The sequence below is a fragment of the Capricornis sumatraensis genome, chromosome 19, assembly GCF_032405125.1.
Source record: "Capricornis sumatraensis isolate serow.1 chromosome 19, serow.2, whole genome shotgun sequence".
Taxonomy (NCBI): domain Eukaryota; kingdom Metazoa; phylum Chordata; class Mammalia; order Artiodactyla; family Bovidae; genus Capricornis; species Capricornis sumatraensis.
The window spans coordinates 55,017,447-55,042,649 of record NC_091087.1 but is presented as its reverse complement, the minus strand read 5'-3'; the positions used below and the strand labels follow the sequence as shown (position 1 = coordinate 55,042,649).

The following is a 25,203-nucleotide window of genomic DNA, read 5'->3' as shown; positions in this document are numbered from 1 at the left end:
TCCCCTAGAGGAAGAAATGGCAACCCACTCCAGTATTCTTGCCTAGAGAACCCTATGGAGACAGGAGCTTGGTGGGCTGTAGACTATGGGGTCACAAAGAATTGGACACAACTGAGTAATTGAGCACTCACACATGCAAAATTACTACAACTCTAATTCAGACTAAATTTGTGAATTATTTCTATAAAAACTGTAAGCTTATCTTACAAAATAAGCAGTAAGAAACCAATTTATTGTAATGTATACCAAGGACATTAACATTTCAAACTATGATAAATATTTTTTAAAACAACAGGATCACAAAAGAGTCCTATATTTACAATATCAAGAGTAAATTTAACTTAGGAAAGTTACAAACATTTGTGGAGACTTATATGTCTTAAATTATGTATCTTTATATCACTAAATGACCAAAGCTTAGGTTAAGATACAACCGCACAGACAACCCACCTGCATTATTTTTATTGTATTTATTTATAAAATTCAAGTCATCCAAAGCTTCATTAATTTTGTCTTGGAAAAGATAAATGAAATGTCGGTGCCAATAGGCATTGAGGAACAATGGCTCCAAGAATATAGCCTAGAAAATAGATGTATAAATTCAATTTAAATTGATTTAAGGGAAGAAAGCCTACCAAATAAACTTTCAAGCATTGCTGACTTCAACAGCTTTATATGTGTATAGTATAATATGATGCCTCTGAATCTGACAAAATCTAGTGTTTTTAAGGCTAATTATTTGAAAATGTCAAAATTTTCTAATCCTATATACATAATACAAATGTTCATTATTCAAAATTCTAGTAAAAGTTAATATATAATCATAAGGATAAATTGTTAGTATTATTATTTTGATTACATAAAACTTACTTCCTGTAGATCATTCATGGCACTCTGTAACTTTCCCAGTTTCCTATAAAGAGCTCCACGCCTACAGTATAAAAATGCAGGATATTTCTTCTTACTATTTATTTCTTCAGTCAAGATCTCCACTTCGGACTCATAATGTTTAATGACTGCTGGAGGAAGACCACAGGTCAAAGAATCACTCAAGTCCAGCTTTGCTGATTGTTTCACTGTTTCAAATGAGTCTTCGTCAACAGATATTTTAACTCTCGGGGTTGTCTTCTTTTGCTTAAACTGAGACACCATCTCAGGAGCCCATGTTTGAGGATCATTATGTTCTGGAATTCTTTTAATTTGGGCACATTTGTCAAAATTTAAATCCAAAGGTACACTGGGACACCGAAGTACACGTTCATATTGTGGAATTCTGAGCAAATATTTCTTCTGTCCAGGAAGGACTCCGTGGGACAGTGATCTAGTATGCAAAAGGGTGATTCTTAAATTACAGAAATATAATTTTTATAACCAATAAATCAACTCAGTGACAAGTACTATTTCTCTGTTATCAAAATAAAATTACATGTGAAAGAGAAGTTGCTCAGTCGTGTCCGACTCTTTGCGACCCATGGACTGTAGCCCACCAAGCTCCTCCGTCCATGGGATTCTCCAGGCAAGAATACTGGAGTGGGTTGCCATTTCCTTCTCCAGGGGGCCTTCCCGACCCAGGGATCGAACCCAGGTCTCCCGCATTGCAGGCAGACGCTTTAACCTCTGAGCCCCCAGGGTTTTATGCAAACCAAGTCCTGCTGTTCGTTCATTTAGATCGTGTGAAGAATCTATGCTGAGGTTAGGAAAGCAGAAGAAAGACTGTTATTAAAGATACAGCCTCTGTAAAGAACTGAATAAGGGGTCAGTGCTCCTTCCAGGCTTAATTTATATCCCTACCCCCAACCAGAGGAAATACAATCTCCAGAGAACTGAGGAGTTAAAACTTGATGTGCAAAAGGAAATGTATCCAAATGGTTGGCAAGGACAAGAACTTGAGGAAGCAGGAAGAAGCAAAGATTTTACTCCATAGCAGACCAACAAAAAGACATCCCAGACTTCATCCCAAACTTCTTAGGCTATCAAATTAGCTGACATCTAATACGCTTTCAAATGCTATGTTTCTAGGATCATCTCCGCAAACTCTCCATTTCCCACACAGTTTTCATTCAGTAGCATTCATTGTATGCTGGTGCTGTTATAGCCATGTGAGAGAACAAACATGCTCTATTGGAAGGAAAAAAAATTAAACCCCATCATTTCATAAATATTTACCAAGTGTGTACTATGAGAAAGGCCTGTGCTAAAAGAAGGAGCATAAAAGTGAGAAAAGTCAGTATCCTTCTGCTTCCTTACTCAGTGACACTTCTCACCTCTCTCCACACTCCAGTGCAAGCCTCCATCATCTCTTCTGTCTAGAGTACAATAACATCTTAAATCCCTGCTTGTACTCTTGGTCTCATCCATTCTCCACACGGCAGCCAGCATGTTTTGTTTTTTTTTTTTTAAACAAATGTAAATCAGATCATGTCACTCCCTCCAAGAACTTTCCCTAGTACCTAGAATACAAATCAAGCTTTTACCATGGCCTACAAGACAACACGATGAGACCCCAGCAAATATCTCTAGTAACACTACTCTCTCGCCTCCCACTGTTCCAGGCTTAGGGCAAGCCTCAAAGCCATTGCATTTTCCAGTCCTTCTGAGTGGCTGACTCCTTCTCAATTCCTATTTCTGGTCAAAGGTCACCCTGGAAAGACCATCTGTGCCAAACAGATCTCGTTTCCACCTCCACATTTCTCTCTATTCTCTACCTTGTCATTTGCCCTGGAATACTAGTCTGTACAGACTATATACATAGGAATACTTGCTTTCTTCTAATCAAGTATGTTCAATTAGGAGCCCTGAAAAGAAAGTTCAAGCGAAGTCATAGTATTCATTCCTCTGGGCCCCTCCTGAAAGGTTGCCTCAAACTGGCCATGATCTTTGACCAAAATTCACTACTTCTTTCAAGGAAATCCTTTCCATAAAATTCCTTTCTTCCAGGTTCTAGTAATCATTCTCTCTTTTTGTCCTCTCATACTGAGGGGTAGAGACTGGCTCTATTATTTCTAGCCCCAGGAGAGCACTCTATCATTTGTGATTTCCCTATGCCCACATCTTTGTAAAATACCCTTTGTTATACCTCTCTAGAATTATTCTAAATTGAGAGTGCTATCTGTTTACTTCTGGGACCCTGACTGATAAATTAATTGGCACCAGAGATGGGCCCAGGAAAAGCTATGGTTTAGTCAAAGCTATGGTTTTTCCAGTAGTCATGTATGGATGTGAGAGTTGGACCATAAAGAAGGCTGAGCACTGAAGAATTGATGTTTTTGAACTGTGGCATTGGAGAAGACTCTTTAGAAAAGACCCTGAGGCTGGGAAAGATTGAAGGCAGGAGGAGAAGGGGACAACAGAGGACAAGATGGTTGGATGGCATCACCAACTCAAGGGACATGAGTTTGAGCAAGCTCCGGGAGATGGTGAAGGACAGGGAAGCCTGGTGTGCTGCAGTCCATGGGGTCGCAAGGAGTCAGATATGACTGAGCAACTGAACAACAACAAGAGACGGACCCAGGAAATATACAGACAAAAGGATCCTTCAATGAGTGAATTATAAAACTAAGGCCCAAACCATAATATATTTCTTAAGCTATAACAAATGTTGATTAAACAAGACCTTTCAAGAGTTTTTGGAGGCTTGGATAACTCATCATACACAAGTGTAAGTTTACTGAGTCTCAGTCCTTTCCTCCGTCTCATCTTCTTTTTCTTGGGATAAACAATGTAAGTAATGCCAGCTTGTCGAGATGCTTCAATAAGAGTGAAAGACAGGTCTCTTGAACCATATCTGCCGTGCATGTAGTCTAAAATAGTATCTATACTTTCTTTCTCAGAGACAGATTCCTTAGTTTCGTTTTTCTCAGTCATCCAACGCTCCAACTCCTTTGCTTTTTGAAGCTTCACCTCTTTTATATTGCTTTGCATGTCATCCTGAAACTCTGATAGAACTATGGTCTCGTCCTTATTCAACTCAACTGCAGATTTTACTCTCTTATTCATAAGAAAACAAAAAAATCAAAAAATATAAAATCAATTTAGTTGCTATACATTTAAAATTAATTCAGTTATAATTACTGTTAATTTAATTTGGTCACTATTGAAAAATTTCAAATCATCTATTCTTGATGTATTTCAAGTGAGTTTATAAGTTAACAGTGGGTTAGTTAAAGCAAAGTACAATAATTTGGTCACATGACATTTCATTAGCTATATAAAAATAACACCATAAAGTAGATATGAATTGTGATTTTATATATTCTTAATTTAAAGAGAATGCTCTTTACATATCCAAATAAAGTATGTGCTCTACTTTTAGTTTAATGCAAAAAAATGGTGAGTGAAGTGAAACCTGCTAAGTCATATCCAGCTCTTTGCTACCCCATGGACTGTATAGTCTATGGAATTCTCCAGGCCAGAATACCGGAGTGGGTAGCCGTTCCCTTCCCCAGGGGGTCTTTCCAACCCAGGGATTGAACCCAGGTCTCCCACATTGCAGGTGGATTCTTTACCTACTGAGCCACCAGAGAAGCCCAGGAATACTGAAATGGATAGCCTAGCCCTTCTCCAGCAGATCTTCCCGACCCAGGAATCAAACCGGGGTCTCCTGCATTGCAGGCAGAGCAAAAATTATTAAAATGCCTCACCTTATTACATCAATTTGCAAGTCTATTTTCAAAAGCACCTTAATAACACAGAATTCCTATACTTAATATTCAATTATTTTCAATATTTATAGGTTTACATAACAGAATTTCAACCTAACATTTTATCTAATCATTAGAGAATCAATTTTCAATAATAATATTAATATTACAATACATCAATGAATAATTTATAATAATTATGCATTTGTACTTGAAACTCTAACATTCATTACAAATAAAAGAAGAGATTAGCTTCAATCCTTTGATATAGCATTTCTTACCTATTGAGCTATTGTCAATAAATAATTGCATTTAATTTTGCTAGTAAATAATTCATTATAGAAATATTTTTCTTAACAGTGAATATAGACCCAAATTCCAGTTGTATATTTTAAGATGTACTAAAATGTAATAGAGATATTGACCTTCTCTGTGACTTACTATATATACTTACCCTATGTCAAGAAACTGTATTTAACTCAATATGGACTTAGAACAGAGAACAGAGAAATACCAACTATAGAACACATGTATGTGTACATATGTATATATATATATATAAATAAGCACATATGTATGTACCAAGAAAAAGTGGAACATGCCTGAAAAAAGTAAAACAAAATTATTCTTCAAATAATTTTTCTGGTCCCTTCTCTCTTCTCCTTCTGGGACCTCTATAATGTGAATGCTATCCTGCCTGATGTTGTAACAGAGGTCCTTTAAGGTAGCCTCCCTTTTTCAAATTCTTTTCTCACTTTGCTGCCTAACAGCAGTCTCTGTTGCTTTTCCTTCTTGCTTGTCGATTCATGCTTCTCCTTCATCCAGTTTGCTGTTTTAACTCTTCAAGTATATTTTTCAGTTCAGTTGTAACTTGTGTTCAGTATTTTCTTATATTTTCTCTCTCTCTGCTGTTCCCACTGTGTTCATCCATTCATCTCCCAAATTTGGTGACCATCTTTTGACCATTACGTTGAACTCTTTAGGAACACATTCCTGTCTCTGGCACTTGGCCTGATTCTCGGTGTTCTATACAAATTGGGCAAACCTGCACCTCTCCTAGGCTTGAAGGAATCTGGAGTAGGAAATGATCCATGGGACCCAGAAGCACAGTCTCCCCTGGCACCTGAGCCAGGTTCTCCAAGGGTGCTCCTGTGGGTGTTGTGTTCACCTGCCAGTTATTGCAAAGCTGCAGCTGCTGCACAGAGAGAGCAAGGCTTGGTGCACTTGCCCATCCAGCCCAGTTGTGGCACAGCTGCTGCGGCACAGGTGGGTAGGACTTGGGGCACTTGCCCTGCATGACACAATTGCGTCACAGCGTTTGCAGAGTTTGGTACACTCACCCAACCCAGTTCCAATATAGCTGCTGCACACGGTATGTGCTGGAGCATGCCCATTGGCACTAACAGGTTACAGGGAGAACACCAAAAATGGCACCCACCAGCTCCCTCATCAGTAAACTAGAACGAGATTTAAAAATAGTGCCCACCAGCACATCTGAAGTCCCAACAGATTTCTGCCTCTCCAGCAGCTGTTTTAATTTCAGTAAGTAGGTGTCCCTCACTTATGATCTATGCTTTAAAACGGTTAGCCCACTTTGCAGTCCTGGCACACCAGGGAACCAGGTCACGAGGAAGGGAGGGCTTCATGAACTCCCACCATTTCTTCCACCTTCAGTCTCTACGCCTTCTGCAGAGCTTCCAACAGTGCTACATTGGGACAGAGCATCTGGACGTTCACAACCTGGAGCCACTGTGAGGAGGGCCCACAGAAGTATATACCATTTTCAGTGGAAAACAAGTGGAGGTTATTAACTATGATGACTTTGCTCTTTGGGTCTGGATTTGTTACATCTTTCTTTACAGTAAGACACCAACTGCTTAAGAAGTAATCCATGAGACAGACATGAAGAGGAGCATATTAAGAGGTGCAATCTCTGAAAAAAGGATTAAACTCTCAAACTCAGCATCCTAGATATGTTTGTAAATAAACTTACAGCATAAAACAAACTGTGAGCTCAATGCAAATGGTAGATCAATATATAAGTGACTTGACTTATATACTAAGTAAAGTCAGGGTTTCCCTTGTGGCTCAGCTGTTAAAGAATCATCTGCAATGCGGGAGACCTGGGTTCGATCCCTGGGTGGGAAGATCCCCTGGAGAAGGGAAAGGCTACCCACTCCAGTATTCTGGCCTGGAGAACTCCAATGGGGTCGCAAAGAGTCGGACACGACTGAGAGACTTTCACTTACACTTTTCACTTTCAAGTAAAGTCAAAGTATGACTATGAGACACTTCCAAGAGATGTTGAAAACCTTAAATTGGCACTATGCACAACAATCTTACAGAGGCCACCAAATCCTCAGTTAAATCCAAAAGTTCAATCAACTCTGTATGAATCAAGTGATCATGCTATTTTAGGAAAGCAAACAAAAAGCATAGGTGGTGATTATTACTATAAATGTGAACATTTCCTTTCAGTAACAAAAACTGAAAAATTATCCTACCTTTAATTGAGTAGACTGTGTGCTGAAATGTTTTTGGATATTTTCAAATGATGCAGCTTTTCTCAGGAAAAAATGCTGTAAAATAGTCAAATGACAAATATACATTGACTAAAATATCAGATGACAATTGGCTAGTGATAACTGAGTAAATTAGAGTAAATGCAGAAATACTAATTAAAATACAGGTTCTTACTGATTTTGAAATCACTATGTTCACACATAGGGTCAGAACTTAAAATCCATCAATTTAATAGCAGTTGAGTAGTTCAGTTGCTCAGTCGTGTCTGACTCTGTGCGACCCCATGGACTGCAGCACGCCAGGCTTCCCTGACCATCACCAACTTCCAGAGTTTACCCAAACTCATGTCCACTGAATCCAACCATCTCATCCTCTGTGATCCTGTTCTCCTCCCACCTTCAATCTTTCCCAGCAACAGGGTCTTTTCAAATGAGTCAGTTCTTCACATCAGGTGGCCAAAGTACTGGAGTTTCAGCTTCAGCATCAGTCCTTCCAATGAATATTCAGGACTGATTTCCTTTCAGATGGATCTCCTTTCTGTCTAAGGGACTCTCAAGAGTCTTCTCCAACACCACAGTTTAAAAACATCAATTCTTCGGCACTCAACTTTCTTTATAGTCCAACTCTCACATTCATACATGACTACTGGAAAAGCTATAGCTCTGACTAGATGGATCTTTGTTGGCAAAGTAATCTCTCTACTTTTTAATACGCTGTCTAGATTGGTCATTACTTTTCTTCCAAGGAGCAAGCATCTTTTAATTTCACAGCTGCTGCTACTAAGTCACTTCAGTTGTGTCTGACTCTGTGTGACCCCATAGATGGCAGCCCACCAGGCTCCCCCGTCCCTGGGATTCTCCAGGCAAGAACACTGGAGTGGGTTGCCATTTCCTTCTCCAATTTCATGGCTTCATTCACACAAATATTACTCACCATGAGAACTAGTACACTAAAAGAGTTAGGAAGTACTACCACACCAGATAGGGTGGAAAGTACAAAAAACTAACTTGTTTCAGGTATGATGGTGGAAAAAGACATAAAGTAGTAACTATAATTCACAGCAGCTGTAACAATGACTGTAAGGATAGCATGAATCAGGTGTAAAGAGAACACAGGAGAGGCGGAGGTCAATTCAGAATGAGAAGGAACCTGGATTGACCAGCTAGAAGAGGTACCATTAGGGCCAGGCTGTGAAAGGTAGTGACATTTTCACTGTGTGACCGAGAATGGGTTGAGAACATGCCAGGCCAATGATATAGCCTAAACAAGCACAGAGAAGTGTCAAAGTGCAGGGATGTTAGTCCCCAAGGACTCTGGTGCAAGCAGAGAAACAGAGTACATGGAGGTTACATGGAAGCAGAGGCACAGTGGGAGGTAAGACAGAAAACATAGCTGAGGCCACGTTATGAGACTTAGATAAGCACTCTAACTTTGATAGGTGATGTTATTCAGTTTGTTGAGATTGAGTGATGTAATTACACCTGTGTTCTAAGAATATTGCAAGGGGCAACAGGGAGGTTAGATTAGAAACAGCTATTAAAAACAGGAATACCTGGCAGGTTAGGTACAAGTAATGCTACTACAATAGTCCATGGATTCCAAACTAGAAAGTGTCGTTTGTTGGTTCAATTAATTTTTATGTGATGGTCACTGTTCTAGGTGCTGTCGATAAAAAACAAGAATGATATGACCTCCATATCATTCAGACTGATGAGAAATAAAAAGCTCAAACATACATAAGGACAAATATTTAATAAGAAATAGTTATCTATATTAAAATAGCAAAAGTGATCTACATTAAATAGAAACATTACCTCAAAAAAATATATCGCCTGACTGTATGGGGAATACAGAAAGGGGCACAGAATCATATTAAACCTAGTGTAATTGACTAGAATAGGGATCTGATTTGTCCCAGGTTAATAAGACTCTCTACTCTGTGGCACTCAGCCTCCTAAGATATCATCAAGGGGAGTAGAGGCTGGAGGCCTTAAGGAAAGAAAAATAAAACCATTTCCTCTTTGTCCCTCATAAAGTTCAGGATATTTATTAAGCCAGTGATATAAATTGCATGCCTATCTTCCCTCAATCGCTACCTCTTTTCTCTTCAACTGTGTTTATTATTTAATTATTTTACTTAGATACACTTTAGTGACTATAAAATCATGGGCACAAATCCAGTCACCACTTAGAGAATTCACTGTTACCCTGTTTCATAGCCATAAACAATCCCCTCCCCTCATTTGGTAAAAAGATTCATAAACATGTTCCTTTGATCATTTAAGACCTGGGCAAGCAGTGACGAATGATGGAAAAAACAGACATTTAGGAATTTCAGTAAAACTCACAGCAGATATCCTACTACTGATTAGTAAATAACATATTCTGAGTATCATAAAGACAGCAAATTTGAAAAAGAGGAAATATGTCCTCCACGAACGTTCTGGTGAATGCACGTAGGCATTTCCCAGAATGAGGAAGCATCAAGAAATTACTTCTGAAATCACTAAAAATAATATCTAAACTGTAGGAAGACAAAGACACCAACCCATAATTTAGACTAAAAATTATACTTACCCTGGAACTTCTCCTATGCTGATTTAAAGTAATGATACTTTCCTTGCTTTCAGATGTAAATTTCTCAATTAAAATTCTGCTTGTTTGTGCACTCTGTGATAAAAGAAAGATAACAGTTGTAAACTATATAGTAGAATACTTTTAATTCAGAGCCTATGATTACTGTTGCTACATACTAAAATGTTATTACCAAAAGAGCAATACATAGGAAAGTATAATTCTAGAAAAAAAAAAAAACATAGCTCAAAGTCCAGCTGGAGCCTTAGTATTTGGCTAAAACTCACAATATGGCTTTGGCACTGGACCTTAACCAAACCGATACTTCTACATTATTTCTGACATTCTTGGACTCAGGACAATCAATGATCCTGTGACCTCATAGAGTGGTGCTGAATCTCTTCAGTATGTTAACATCAGGATTATGAACAAAACATGCCATTTAGAGTTATTATCAATATGTGACTATTCACTGACAAATACAAGCAAACATTCTAAATATTAACTGGAATGAAAATTTCCTTAAAAGCTTTATAGTTTGAATTGTATCCATCAGTTAGATTATATATATATTTATTGCTGCAATGTAAACTGCTGCAATAGTTATTATTATTATTAAATGTCCTACTTATCTATCTTGTAACCAGTGATTTGGATATACAGAAACAACTTGAAAACCTAAGTTCCATAGGATTCATGGTGAAGTAAATCATGCTGCTGCTTTGTTTGATGAACTTTTTATATCTCAACTAGCATTTTAATAATTTAAAATATTTATTCAGTAGAAAATGAACTTTTTAAAGTATCATGTAATTATTACTGAGAATGAAACAGATACGGGGAAGGCAATGGTTAATTTTAGTTATCATCAATATCGAATTTTTATTCATCCTCTCTGTGGTATTTTTGGAATGTAGTTATAGCACAATGCAATGTAAGAGAATTACTGGACATTGCAGAAAGATACCTGGTCACTTTCATCATTATTCTTCAAAGATAAATTATGTGACGCACAAGGATTTTGGAATTATTTGGCCATATACTTACACAAAATATTCAAATATGGAGGAATAGCAGCTATTATATTTTAAAAGAATGCTTTTAACAATAAAAAAGATAAAAACCTTAACACCATTTTTATATCAAAACAGCAGAACTAACAATCAATGGCTGCTTTGTAAAAAGACAATGTGGTTCATATGTTGGAACCTATCAGTATTTGCTCATACCAGCATGCCTTGAGAGGACAATTACAGTAGTGCTTACATATATATGATGTAAAAATTCTGCTCTATTACAGGAATATTGCTAAAATTAGTATATGTGCAATAAAAGCTGGGATACAGATGGAAATGGAAACAGTTTTGCTACCTTAAAAGTCAATTATGACTTCTACTTCTAGTTATGGCAGGCTAGGTAATTCTAGGAGATCAAATCAGTTGATTCTATAGGAAATCATCCCTGAATATTCATTGGAAGGGCTAATGCTGAAGTTCCAATACTTTGGCTATCTGACGTGAAAAGCCAACTCATTGGAAAAGACTCTGATGCTGGGAAAGATTGAGGGCAGGAGGAGAAGGGTGCAACAGAGGATGGTTGGATAGCATCACTTACTCAATGGACATGAGTTTTAGCAAACTCTGGGAGATAGTAAAGGACAGGGAAGCCTGACACTACAGTCCATGGAGTCACAAAGAGTTGAACACAACTTAGCGATTGAACAATGAACAACAACAAGCAATTCTTCTGAAAACAACTAGAAAGCATGTATTATGACCAAGATAATCTTCAAAGCATCAGAGCTAATAATATGATGAAGAGATACTGGGCAAAAAATATAGGAAAAATCCAAAAACCTGAAAAGGTAAACCCAGTATTCAAAGATGCTTCTGTTCACAAAATGTTTGCCAAAACAGTTGCAAATCTGAGCTGTATATGTGCAACTTTAAGGGGCAAGGGTGACAGACAGGCAAGCCCAGAGTCTCCCTGAAGTATGGAAACTGATTTTATATATATATATAATATACAGGTATCCAAGGCTTTGGGCTCCAAAATCACTGCAGATGGTGATTGCAGCCATTAAATTAAAAGATGCCTACTCTTTGGAAGGAAAGTTATGACCAACCTAGATAGCGTATTGAAAAGCAGAGATATTACTTTGCCAACAAAGGTCCATCTAGTCAAGGCTATGGTTTTTCCAGTGGTCATGGATGGATGTGAGAGTTGGACTGTGAAGAAAGCTGAGTGCTGAAGAATTGATGCTTTTGAACTGTGGTGCTGGAGAAGACTTTTGAGAGTCCCTTGGACTGCAAGGAGATCCAACCAGTCCATCCTAAAGGAGATCAGTCCTGGGTGTTCATTGGAAGGACTGATGCTAAAGCTGAAACTCCAGTACTTTGGCCACCTCATGCGAAGAGTTGACTCACTGGAAAAGACTCCGATGCTGGGAGGGACTGGGGGCAGGAGGAGAAAGGGATGGCAGAGGATGAGATGGCTGGATGGCATCACCGACTCAATGGACATGAGTTTGAGTGAACTCCAGGAGTTGGTGATGGACAGGGAGGCCTGGCGTGCTGCGATTCATGGGGTCACAAAGAGTTGGACATGACTGAGAGACTGAACTGAACTGAACTGAAGGCTACAAGGATATTACAGTGTTATATCCTAAGATTAGGAATGAATGGATATAAATCAACATTTGTGTAGACTTGCAGCCTAGGCTCTGTACACAGTTGTTCAAAGAAACTCAAGCCTCAACCTCAATTTTAGGTTGAACGGTACAGATATCAGGTTCCGACAAAAAATTTTCTTTAGAGGAAGAACTGCCATTCTAGGTCTCAAATATTTACTAAAAATAATGTTCTAAATACAATGATAAACATTTAAAGACAAGTATACAAAAATACAAAACACCAGAATGTAAAAGAGAACATAGATAAATTCTAAAAAGAATATAAAACCAAATTTAAACACGCAGAGAACAAGTTAAACAGTATTATTAGACACAACTGAAGAATTTATGAACCTGAACTATATGACAGATCAGAAGAAACTGTATAGGATCCAGTATCAAGGGGGGAAAAAAGTAGTTAATACATGTTATTAAAGGCCCAGAAAATAAAGGACAGAATAGACAGAGGCAAAATGTGAAGAAACAGTAACTAAAAAATTTCCATAGCTGATGAAAGATATCAAACCACAGATTCAAAGATCCCAATCATTCCAAAATATAATAAATAAGAAGAAATCTACAACTAGACATACCATACTGAAATTGCATGGAAGAAAAAAGAACAGCTTAAAAGTAAAAGGGAGGAGGCAGAGAATTTATTATCAAAGGGTTCTCTGATTTTTTATCAAAGAACCTTCAAAGGGTTCATATTTAAGAATCAATTCTCAATAGCAATAATGGATACCAGAAAACTTTAAGACATCCTTAGTGTGCTAAAAATAAGTATCTGCAATAATATTATCACAAAGTAAAATATCCCTCAAGCATGAAGTAATATAAAGGCATTTAAAACAAAGAAAAAACAGAATTTATACTAACTGTAGACCTCCTACTTCCCTTAAAGCAAATTCTAAAAGATATATTCTAGCAGAAGGCAAAATGATTCCAGACAGAAAGGTCTGAGATGTTTGAAAAGTAGAAAGGAAAAAAGAGAGAGATAAATTCATGGGTAAAAATCTAAGGAATATTGCATAAAATGATAAGAACAATGTCTTCTGAATTTTAAAAGATAAGGACCTAAAAATGTATCAAAGTAAGAGCACATTAAATCAAGAAAGGGTAAATGGAATAACAAGTTTTCAAATAATTGCAGTTTCCTGGAAGAGTATAAAGGTATTGATTAATATTAGATATTGATAAGTTAAACATGTATGTTCTAGGGAGACCACCATAGGAATAAGAAACAATATATATAACTTCCAAAACAGGGATGATAAAATACAATTTATCCAAATAGTTAAAATAAAAATAAAATCAGAATATGTTATACTCAGACCACTGAAATTTTTTTAAAAGGAATAACAAAAAAGAACAAATTTAAGAAAAGAAATAAAAAAGAGAATATAAAACAAACAAAAGGCAATATCTAGCTTATGAATTTGCAAGCAAAGAAGGGGACTGAAACATTTTGGCAAATTTGCTATGTAACCAGCACTAAATTTGTCATTGTACAATTAAGTTTCACTTTGATCTCTGGGATACTGCTAACTGTTACGACTTTGTAAATTCTTCATTTTATAATGCAAGTAATCTGTTTTTTAGAACGATTGCGTACATTGCTTAGTTTGTCCAAATTTTTTTTAAAAAAAAAGGCAGCATCTATAAAAAACAAAAATCAAATGGCAGGATAAAACAAAAAACACCAATAACCATAATATATGTAAATAGGTAAAATTTGTTTTTAAAAAATGAGGCACACAGATCTTTGTATCTAAATGAATTTCCCATTCAAAGGAACCAACAGTCTTTGAACAAAGGTCTGATTCCAGTTCTAGTGAATGGAAAGTGTCCTGGGCCCTCTTTTCTGTACCAGAAAGTCCTGTTGGATCATTGTCCTTCTGGTCACTGGATTTGAACAATCACCAAGAGCAATTTATTTTTGAACTAGCTTTGTAATGTGTTACTCCATTTTCAACAGTTCTAACCAAACTTCTTAAAATTGCTGAAATTTTTACTTCTGTTTGGACAATTCTGCCTACTCTCAGTTCCCTATATTCATACTTTTATACACACAAAGACAGAAAAACATGTGTCCATGCTTTATAAACACACAGTTTAGATAACACTATAGTAATATCACAGATTCTCTATTGTGTCAGTTCAGTTAGAAGCAGATGCTACCAATGGAGGATAAAGAGAGAAGGAGCAGTAGGCAGGGATTGCCTTCAGACCATGATTCAACAACTGTGGAAGGGGAAGAGAGATTTTTATTCTTAAATTGAAGTGTAGATTTACAATGTTGTGGTAGTTTCAAATGTATAGCACAGTGATTCAGATATTGTTGCTTAGTCACTGTCATGTCTGACCCCATGGACTGTAGCCCACCAGGCTCCTCAGTTCATAGGATTTTCCAGGCAAGGATACTGGAGTGGGTTGCCATTTCTTTCTCCAGGGAATCTTCCCTAGTCAGGGATCGAACACGTCTCCTGCACTGTCAGGCAGATTCTTTCTTTACCTTTGAGCCACCAGAGAAGCCCATAATCATACATCAAAAACCTTGCTAAAAAAAAATTAAATGGATGGTTTTACACTAGTGTGAGTAGAGCAATTCAATGAGTAGAAAATAAAGCATCTGTACTTGAAAGTAAATGGAAAAAGATCCCTGAAAGAAATACTAAATTAACTTCTAGAAAATTTATTCTAGGGGAAAAAGAAAATTCCCCAAATATCATTAGAAATCATAAAGAAAATAATCCAACTTTAGAAATGGAGATTAAAACTAAAGAGAGACTGTATACAAACTCTGCATATAAACTTATAAATTTCAACAGAATAGATGGCTTTTTGTAAGCATATATGTTACCAATTGACTTGAGGAAAAATATTAAGCATGAGTAACCCAATAAGTAGAAAACAAAAGGTTCTAATTGTCAAAAGTTATCTTCCCAAATAGCTCAAATGTTCCTAGACAGTGGATTCTTCCACACTTTCAAGATTATTCCTATGTTCTTTCAATTCCAGAATATTAAAAAAATGAAATGCTAATCAATTAACTTTATAAAGCAAGAATAACCTTGATAAGAGTCCAACAAAAAACTACACTACATATACATTTCACTTAGTATATATTTTAAAAAAACAATAAAATATTGCCTAACAGAATTCAATATAATATTTAAAAATAATACATCATAATCAAGTAATGCAAGGAATGTAAAGATGTTTCAACACCAACACTGATGCTGATGACCTCATTTCAAGCAAAGGCATATATGGACAGAATTTCTTCATGTCTGACTTATGCTATTACCCTGGTTGTTCTTTCCCTATGATTAACTTTTTTGTCTAATTTTTTCTCATATATGTGTTACCAGTAATCTATCTAGGATCCTATGCAAATAAAATAATTCTAAATACCATTAAAACTTTATGCACAATGATGTTCATCACAGAATTATTTTAAGAGGAAAATATAAGTAGGAAGAAGAAAAGGGGGAAAGGAGAAAAAAAGGAAGAGGAGGAGGAAGAAGAAGAACTTTTAACAATGAAAGAAAGTGGACCAAAAAGTGGACAGTAATTGTCTTGAGGGAGAAAAATAATAGACTATTTTGGTTTTCCTCTCTTGATTTTTCTACTTTGAGACTCCATGGACTGTAGCCCACCAGGCTCCTCTGTCCATGGAATTCTCCAGGCCAGGAATACTGGAGTGGGTTGCCATTTGCTTCTCCAGGGGATCTTCCCAACCCAGAGGCTGAACCCGGGTATCCTGCATTGCAGGCAGATTCTTTACCATCTGAGCTCGCAGGGAAGCCCTTTAAAATAATCAGTGTGACATAAAATGTGAAACACCTTAAGGGAAGAAGAAAATGGATTAATAATTGTATTAGGTAGTTTTAAACTTTCTTAAACAATAACTAAAAATTCACTTTTAAAAGCAAATGAGCATATCATAAAGATCTTCTAAACAGCCCAAGATGCTTTATACCTGGTCAATTAATTCTTTCAGAATGAAAAGACTAGCTAAAGTAACATGGATAAGTCCAACTGTTTTCTTAGAAATATATCTATAAGTGTACATGTATAAGTGTACACATAGTTATAAGCTTATAAGGATATGTATATATATGTACACACATATAATATATATAATAATTATTTATTATATGCATACTTTCTATAGTGCCATCCAATCATTCAGTTATTGTAGTCTTCACTGACAATTTGCATAATAACTTCCAGTAAAATTTAATATCATAATTAATTATACAGATTAATTAGTAAACAACAATACAGAAAAGTCATTCTGCATTTTACCTCATACTTTGGATAGACGGTTTCCTTCATGACAGATACTGGAACAGAGAATTTGGGTGAAGTTAGATTCCAAAACAACTTTGTAACTCCTGGATAAGCAGACACCTTTGAAAATAACATAAAAGGCTATTAGAAACTAATAAATAGCCCCTAGGATAAACACTCAAGCTTCTATCAAAATTAGTTCTAGTTCCTGAGAAAATGAGGTGATTGGTTCCACAGTCTCTGAAAATCTGGGAAAGACAATTGATCATACCTATAAGATTAGCAAAAATAAAAAGTCAGCAGTTTCAAGTGATGCCGAGGATGTGGGAAGAGGCAAACTGGTCATTTCTAGTAAAACAGAAAATGTACGTGCCACACGATCCAACAATTTCACTTCTAGCTATATGGGCTTCCCTAGTTGCTCAGAGGTTAAAGAGTCTGCCTGCAATGCGGGAGACCTGGGTTCGATCCCTGGGTCGAGAAGTCTAGCTACATAGTCTAAGGAAATTCTTTCACATATGCATGAGGAGATATGTACAAGGATGTTGATACAGCATATGAAATAGCAAAATCATAGCCCAATCTAAATGTCAATTAATAAGTAGATGAATAAAATGTAGTACATTCATTTAACTAAACACTGTAAAGACATTCCAGCACAAACATTATCAACCATAGATGGATCTTAGTAGCATACTGTTTAACAGTAAAATAAGCATGATTTAGAAAGATACCTACAAAGTCACGTCACTTATATAAATGTTCTTAGAACACACAGAACTACAGGATTTATTGTTTAGGGTCACAAGTACACCTAATAAAGTAAAAAATCATGGAGTGGGAAAAAAAAACAACACACAACTGTAACAGTAACCGTCCTTGGGTAAAAAGGAAGAGAAATGGAATTAAGAAATACAAGAGGACTTAATCTGTTCTTTAAATGTCTTTTTTAAAAACTGAAACAAGTATGACAAAATGTTAATTACAAATACACATGTAGTCATGTGTTCATTAGTTTGGTTTCTGTATTTAACTTTTTCCAAATAAAAGTTGAAATTTTTAAAAAATTATTTGGGAGGTCAAGAGGAATCCCACAATGAAATGTGGAATATAACAAAACAATCTATTATAAATATATGAAACAATCTCAATAAAAGGGAGAAGAAAAAAATTGCTGACCTTAGTAACCTTGGAAATGAGTAAAGAATATAACACTAAAGGCAAAAGAAACTGTACATAGTACTACACTTCAGTTGATAAGATTATTTTCCACAAGAATATGGGTAAATAATTCTGATATTTCTATACTGGAATTGAACAACTAGGTAAATAGATGGAGTGTGGGGGCAACCAGGTTTATCACTAACTATTGGGAGTTTAAAGATTAAGAATGATCCATGTGGTTGTGAATTAGAGGTGGAGACATAAGTATGAACTCATGAATAGCTTACATTAGACGAAGATGGTTACATATAGAAATATCACATTATATGCATTCATTAAATTTATTATGTATATTAAAATGTGTATTTATAGGAAGGAGTTAGAATACAGACATGTATTTGTGTGAGCTGAGAACGCCTAGAAGCAACGGAGACTTGGTGGCAATAAGCACATCCAAAGGCCAGATCTTAGTTTCTAATTACCTTCTCCAATTAAGGGAACTGAGACTTCCTGTAGAAATGGCTGATTCTGTGGCCTGGCACAGGAAATAAGCAAGATGAGCCTGGAACATCAGTACTGCCCGTAATTAAATGTTAAAAAAAGTTCCACAGTGATAGGGTCTGTCAAAGGGACATAGGAGACAACTGAAGGAGCTCTCAATGACCAAAGCTCAGTCTTAGCAAAATAATAATAAATAGTATTAGAGTATAACTCGGGCTTCCCAGGTGGCTCAGCAGTAAAGAATCTGCCTGCAATGGAGGAGACACTGGTTCAGTCCTTGAGTGGAGAAGATCCCCTGCAGAATGTCATGGTAACCCAACTCCACCATTCTTTCCTGGTGAATCCCATGAACAGAGGAGTCTGGTGGGCTACAATCCATAGGGTTGCAAAGGATCAGACATGACCGAAGCGACTGACCACAACTCACAGTGTAAACATCTATGAGTCTTACTGATATAAGCAAGTGATTGAATAAATAAATGGGAAGAAGAGACATCCTGTCTGGGTGAATTCAAATTAGTTTTTATAGATAATCTGCCCTCAAGGAGATGAAGCATGGCTCTTTGTTTCTTAAGTGTGGGCCATATATAGCAACTTCTTTCCAGACTACAGTGTGGAAAGGGAGCAAAAAAGAAAAACTTCACAGTGAAATCTGGCAGACACTGCCTCAGCCGGACAATTAAGGTCAACATCAACAATGGTAAGTCACATTGGTAATATGTACTCTGGATATGATATGAATGGCACCTTACCTCAGTGGTCTTCCTTCCCAAATCACATCACACACAATCAAATCCAAAAGAACATCATGTGAGACTTTGCTAGTGGTCCAGTGGTTAAGAATCACCTTACAGTGCAGGGGATGCTGGCTGAGGAACTATGATCCTACACGCCACAGAGCAACTAAGTCCGTACGATATCACTAAGCCCAGAGGCAGCCAAATAAAAAGTATTTGGGGAATAGTCTACAAAATACCTGATAGTACTCCCCCAAACTGTCAAGGTCATCAAAACAAGGAAGTCCCAGAAACTATCACCGCTGAGAGAAGCCTAAGGAGACATGGCAACTACATGTAATGTGGTATCCACTTCTATCCTGGAACAGAAAAAGGGCATTACCTTGATGCTGGGAGGGATGGGGGGCAGGAGGAGAAGGGGACGACTGAGGATGAGATGGCTGGATGGCATCACTGACTCAATAGACGCGAGTCTGAGTGAACTCCAGGAGTTGGTGATGGACAGGGAGGCCTGGCGTGCTGCGATTCATGGGGTTGCAAAGGGTCGGACACGACTGAGCGACTGAACTGAACTGACTGAAGGAAATCCAAATGAAGCATGGATCTTAATTAATCATAAAGTATAAATATTGGTTCATTGGTTTGAACAAATGTATCATACAGCTGTCAGATGTACTGGTAGTTTTCTAGGGCTACTGTAGCAAATTACTATTGGATGGCTTAAAACAACAGAAATTAATTATCTGAGTTCTGGAAACAAGAAGCCCCAAAATCAAAATGTTGGGAGGGCTATGCTGCCTCTGAATGCTATAGAGAATTCTGCCTTGCCCCTTCCTAGCTTCTAGTGGTTGCCAGCCACCCCTGGCATTCCTTGGCTTGCAGCGGCATTGCTCCAGTTTGCTTCTATCAGCTCATGGCATTCTTCCCTGTGTGTCTATGTGTTCACAGGGTTTTCACCTCTTTTAAGGACAGTCATATTGAATTTAGATATGTAGAGCTTATCCTAAATCCAAGATGATCTCATTCCAGGATTCTTAATTACATCTGCAAAGACTCTATTTCCAAATAAGGTCACATTCACAGATATCGTGGGTTAGGATCTGGATATATCTTTTGGGTGTGGAGAGGGAAATGGCAACCCACTCCAGTATTCTTGCCTGGAGAATTCTATGGACAGAGAAGCCTGGTGGGCTATGGTCTATGGTGTCACAGAGCGTCAGACACAGCTGAGCAACTGAGCACGTATCTTTTGGGGACCACTATTTACCCATCATTATTGTATTAATATAATAATAGGGGGAACAGAGTGGGAAATCTCCATACTGTCTTTGTAATTTTTCTGGAAGTCTAAAACTATTCTAAAAAATAGAGTCTACTATCAATAAAATAATAATAATAAATAATAAAAGAAAAAATTTTAATAGTTGAAAGTGAAAAAATTAGGCATTCATGACAAGATTTGAAGAATTGTGAGTTTTTTAAATTATAGCTGTTTGAGTCCATGGTATTCCTGGTAATTATGTTTGCCTTAACTTTCACTAACTCGGAGTAATACTTAATTGGACCAAACACTTTCCCCAACAAGATCTGTGGCTTCCCTGGTAGCTCAGGTGGTAAAGAATTTGCCTGCAATACAGGAGACCACAGTTCAATCCCTGGGTCAGGAAAATCCCCTGGGAAAGGGAATGGTTACCCACTCCAGTATTCTTGCCTGGAGAATTCCATGGACAGAGGAGACTGGCAAGCTAGTCCATGGAGTCACAAAGACTCCGTGGTGGAGCCTGTGGAGTCACAAAGAATTGGACACAACTGAGCGACTAAACACACACACACACCCATGAAATCTTAACAGAATTCCCCGGTGGCTAAGCAGAAGATTCTGCCTGCAATGCAGGAGACCCAGATTCGATCCCTGGGTCAGGAAGATCCCCTGGAGGAGGACGTGGCAACCCACTCTAGTACTCTTGCCTAGAGAACCCCATGGACAGAGAAGCTTGCTAGGCTGCAGTCCATAGGGTTGCACAGAGTCAGACACGTCTGAAGCAACTAAGCAGCAGCAGCGTGAAACCTTCACAGCCACCATCCCCTGGAGCAGGGCTGTTTTACAGACTTTTAGAGTAATATCCAAAGACCCAAACACGGTAAATAAAGATTCACAATTATAAGCTGATACTGAGTCTTCACCACTTTTATTTCTCAACTAGATCACATTTCTTCTCTACCAACAGAGTATTTATTTAGAGAAAGGTAGATTTTTTCAGATGCTATGTTCATTTGTCTACCATAGAAATTCAAAATTGTTTCCATCTCACTCATCCTCTGTTTTGGTGGACACACTGCATCCCTTTATGCTGTATAGACCTAGAGCCAGGAATTCCTTGGTAAAAGATGAAAAAATTCTTCCAAAATCAGTTGAAAATTCTTCTTCCAAAGATCACCTAGAAATTAAGATTTCAGATATTCAAATGATATATCACATACAATGTGGTAAACCTTTCCTTGTAGTAGATAGACTTTCAGCAGCTTGAGCATCTAGAATAAAATTATTCCCCTAGAAGAAAGTAATATACAAGCCTCTAAATGGGAAGGAAGAAAAATCTATCACTAAACAACACTATTTTGTTCTCAAGGAAAAGCACCCATGCACTTTCAGGAGAGATTTGTCAAATTAAAGTAGCAAAGAAACACTCATCATGGTACACTGGTTTCCCCAACAATCCTCAGAACTTTCTAAGAGAAAATCAGGAAAACAGAAGCAGCTAGATTGGTGGCTGTTAGAACTTGATTGCACAGCAAATTGAATTACTAACTATAATTTAGTAATTATAGAGCAGGGCTTCCCTGGTAGCTCAGATGGTAAATAATCTGCCTACAGTTTAGGAGGCCCAGGTTCAGTCCCTGGGTTGGGAAGATCTCCTGGAGACAGGAATGGCAACCCACTTCAATATGTTAGCCTGGAAAATTCCATGGACAGAGGAGCCCAGTGGGCTACAGTTCATGGGGTCGCAAAGAGTCAGACACGACTTAGTGACTAACATACAAACACACACACAACTATAAAGCAAGCTAGGTTAATTAGTTTAACAGCACCTGCACAGCCCCTAAGGTTACTATATATATTACAACCCAATGTAATAACCACATTCATACTAAAGATCCAATGGTTTCAGATTTCAAATGCAACAAACATTTTTAGCTGTACAAATGATCATTTAATACACATTCTAACTAACTTTAATTTTTTAGCACTGGTCCAACAACCATAATTTTTATTAAATTTTTAAGCTAATTATAAATTCACATGCAGTTTTAAGAAATAATACAGAGACTATCTTTTACCCAGTTTACCTCAAAGGTAATATCTTGCAAAACTGTGGTACAGAATCACAAACAAAATATTGACATTGATATAGTTAAGATATAGAACATTTCCATCACCATAAGTGATCCCATGCTGTCTTTTATAAACACACTCCACTCATCCCCACCCCCTCATCCTGAAACCCTGGAAAACCCGAATCTGTTCTGCATTTCTGTAATTTTGTCATTTCCTGAACATTATATAAGAATATCATCCAGTGTGTAATGTTTTAGAATTGGTTTTTTCCAGCATAATTCTCTGAAGATTTATCCTTATAGTTTATGTATTTATTCTGCAACATGCTTAATAGTATTATAGTTGCATATTTATTTTGATTTTTTAACTGTCAAATTATTTCAGGGGTCTGAGAAGGGAGTTTTGTAGGCCTTTACTTTCCTTAACGTTATAGAGCTATTCAAATTATCTATTAATATTTCATACTAAGTGAATTGTGGTAGTTTGTGTTTTTTGAGGCACTGCTCTATTTTGTCTAAGTTGTCAAAATTATGTGTGTAGAGTTGTTTATACTGTTCATGGGGTTCTTGAGGCAAGAATACTGGAATTGCTTATATAAATTGCTTATATTAACAACTGGAGTTGCTTATTGTACTGCCTTACTAGTCTTTTGATGTATGTAGGGTCTGCAATGATATCTTTCATTTCTAATATTAGTAATTTGCATCTTTTCTGTTTCGTGTCAGCTTTGTAGAGATCCATTTTTTGTAAGAACTATTCTGTCTCAGTGATTTTTCTCTATTGTTTTCATGTTTCCAACTTCAGCGGTTTCTGCTCTTCCTTATTCTTTTCCACTGCTTGCTTTTGGCATATTTGCCTCTTCTTTTTCTAGGTTCTTGCAGGGGGAGCTTAAACTATTGATTTGAGACTTCTCTTTTTTAATTGTAAGCATTTTGTGTTATAATTTTCCATATTGGCATCATCTCTGTTCCACAAATTATGATATGTTACATTTTCATTTTAATTCAGTTTAATTGGTTTTCAAAGTACTTTTTAAATCCCTTGAGACGCCCTCTTTAACCCATGAATTAATTATACCTGTATTGTTTAGACTCCAACAGTTTGGAGATTTTTCTGTTATCTATGTTATTGATATCTAGTTTGATTTCATTATGGATTTATCTTGGTAAATCTTCTGCAGGAACTCAAAAAGAATAAGTATTCTGCTCTGATTTGGTGTAGTGGTCTGTACATTTCAATTAGATCCTGTTAGTTGATAGAGTCATTGATTTTCCTGTATCCCTGCTGATCTTCTAGTGTTCTACCAACTATTTAGAGAGGAGCATTGAAGTCTCTAATTGTAACTGTGAAATTGCCTATTTCTCCTTTCAGTTCACCAGCTTCTGCTTCACATGTTTTATAATTCTGCTGTTTTGTGCACATGCTTTTTAAGACTACTATGTCTTCCTGGCGGGTTGACATTTTTGTCATAATGTAATCCCCTTCTCTGTCTCTAGCAACTGTCTTTGCTGAGAGGTCTACTTTATCTGATATTAACTTAGTCACTCCTACTTCTCTTTGATTAATGTTGGTATGACTTATCTGTTTTATCCTTTTACTTGCAGCCTCTCTAAATCATTATATATGAAGTCAGTTACTTGCAGATATTAAATAGTTGGATCATTTCTTTTTTTGGGGGGGGGAGGTCATTTCTTTTAATCCACTCTGCATTCCCTGTCACTTAATTGGTGTATTTAGACCAATAATGTATTTAAGTTAGGGATTTCATCTGTCATTTCATTTTTTGTTTTCTGCTTGTTCTCTCTGGTTTCTCTGGTTTATCTGTTTTCTTTCCCCTGCTTTCCTTTTACATGGACATATTTTAGAATTCCACTTTTATTTATCTGTGGTATTTATGAATATGCCTCTTAAAGATCTTTAGACTTGCTCTAGGTGTTATGTTATATAAACATAACTTATCAAAGACTTATCATAGACTTATCAAAGTCTACTGATGTCTGCACTCTACCAGTTCAAGGGTGTGTAAACCTACCTTCTTTTATGTCTCCTTTCTCTATTTATAATACAGTTGTCTTACACATTTCCTCTGTATACATTTAATGGTATGGTAATTTTTGCTTCAACCGACAGACATAATTTAGAAAACTCAAAATGAGGAGGAAAATTCTTTATTGCATTTACTCACATTTTTGCTTTATTTGTTTTTGTTCCTTCTAGATAGTCCAAGATTTCATCTTTCATCATTTAAGAACATGCTCCAGACTTTCTTTCAGGGCAAATCTGTTGGGTGACAAATTCTCTTACTTTCCTGTCATTTGGAAATGTCTGGATTCCCCTTCATTCCTGAAGGGTATCTTCTCTGGATATATAGGACTCAGGGCATACCATTCTTTCCTTTCAGCATTTGAAAAATGTTCTGTCATTTATTTCTGGCCTGCATGGTTTCTGATGAGAAATCCATTATCACTCAACTGTTTTTCTCCTGTAGGTAACATATGGTTTCTCTCTTGCTGCTTTCAAGATTCTTTTCTTTGTCATTAGTTTTCAAAAGTTTGACTATTAAGTGACTTGGTGGACTTTTCCTGCTTGGAGTTTGCTCAGCTTCCTGAATATGCAGGTTTAAGTCTCACTAAAATGGGGAAGTTTCCAGTCATTATTTCTTCCTAAACATTTTCAGTCACCCCTCTTCTTTTTCTTCTCCTTCCAGGACTGTGATAACATAAATGTTAGATCTTTTACTTTAGTCCCACAATTAAC

At 36.9% G+C, this 25,203-nt stretch overlaps 1 protein-coding gene across 1 annotated transcript in view; it reads right to left on the bottom strand.

Annotated features, from left to right (window-relative positions):
* TTC6 (tetratricopeptide repeat domain 6) overlaps positions 1 to 25,203 on the bottom strand; it is a 198,872-nt gene that overhangs the window by 89,904 nt on the left and 83,765 nt on the right. Inside the window, exons 7-12 of the mRNA XM_068991521.1 lie at positions 16,723 to 16,827; positions 9,741 to 9,833; positions 7,145 to 7,219; positions 3,614 to 3,987; positions 871 to 1,321; positions 451 to 580 (exon numbers count right to left, since the gene is read on the bottom strand). Of these exons, the coding sequence (XP_068847622.1) occupies positions 451 to 580; positions 871 to 1,321; positions 3,614 to 3,987; positions 7,145 to 7,219; positions 9,741 to 9,833; positions 16,723 to 16,827 (1,228 nt within the window). The remainder of the gene's footprint in view (positions 1 to 450; positions 581 to 870; positions 1,322 to 3,613; positions 3,988 to 7,144; positions 7,220 to 9,740; positions 9,834 to 16,722; positions 16,828 to 25,203) is intronic.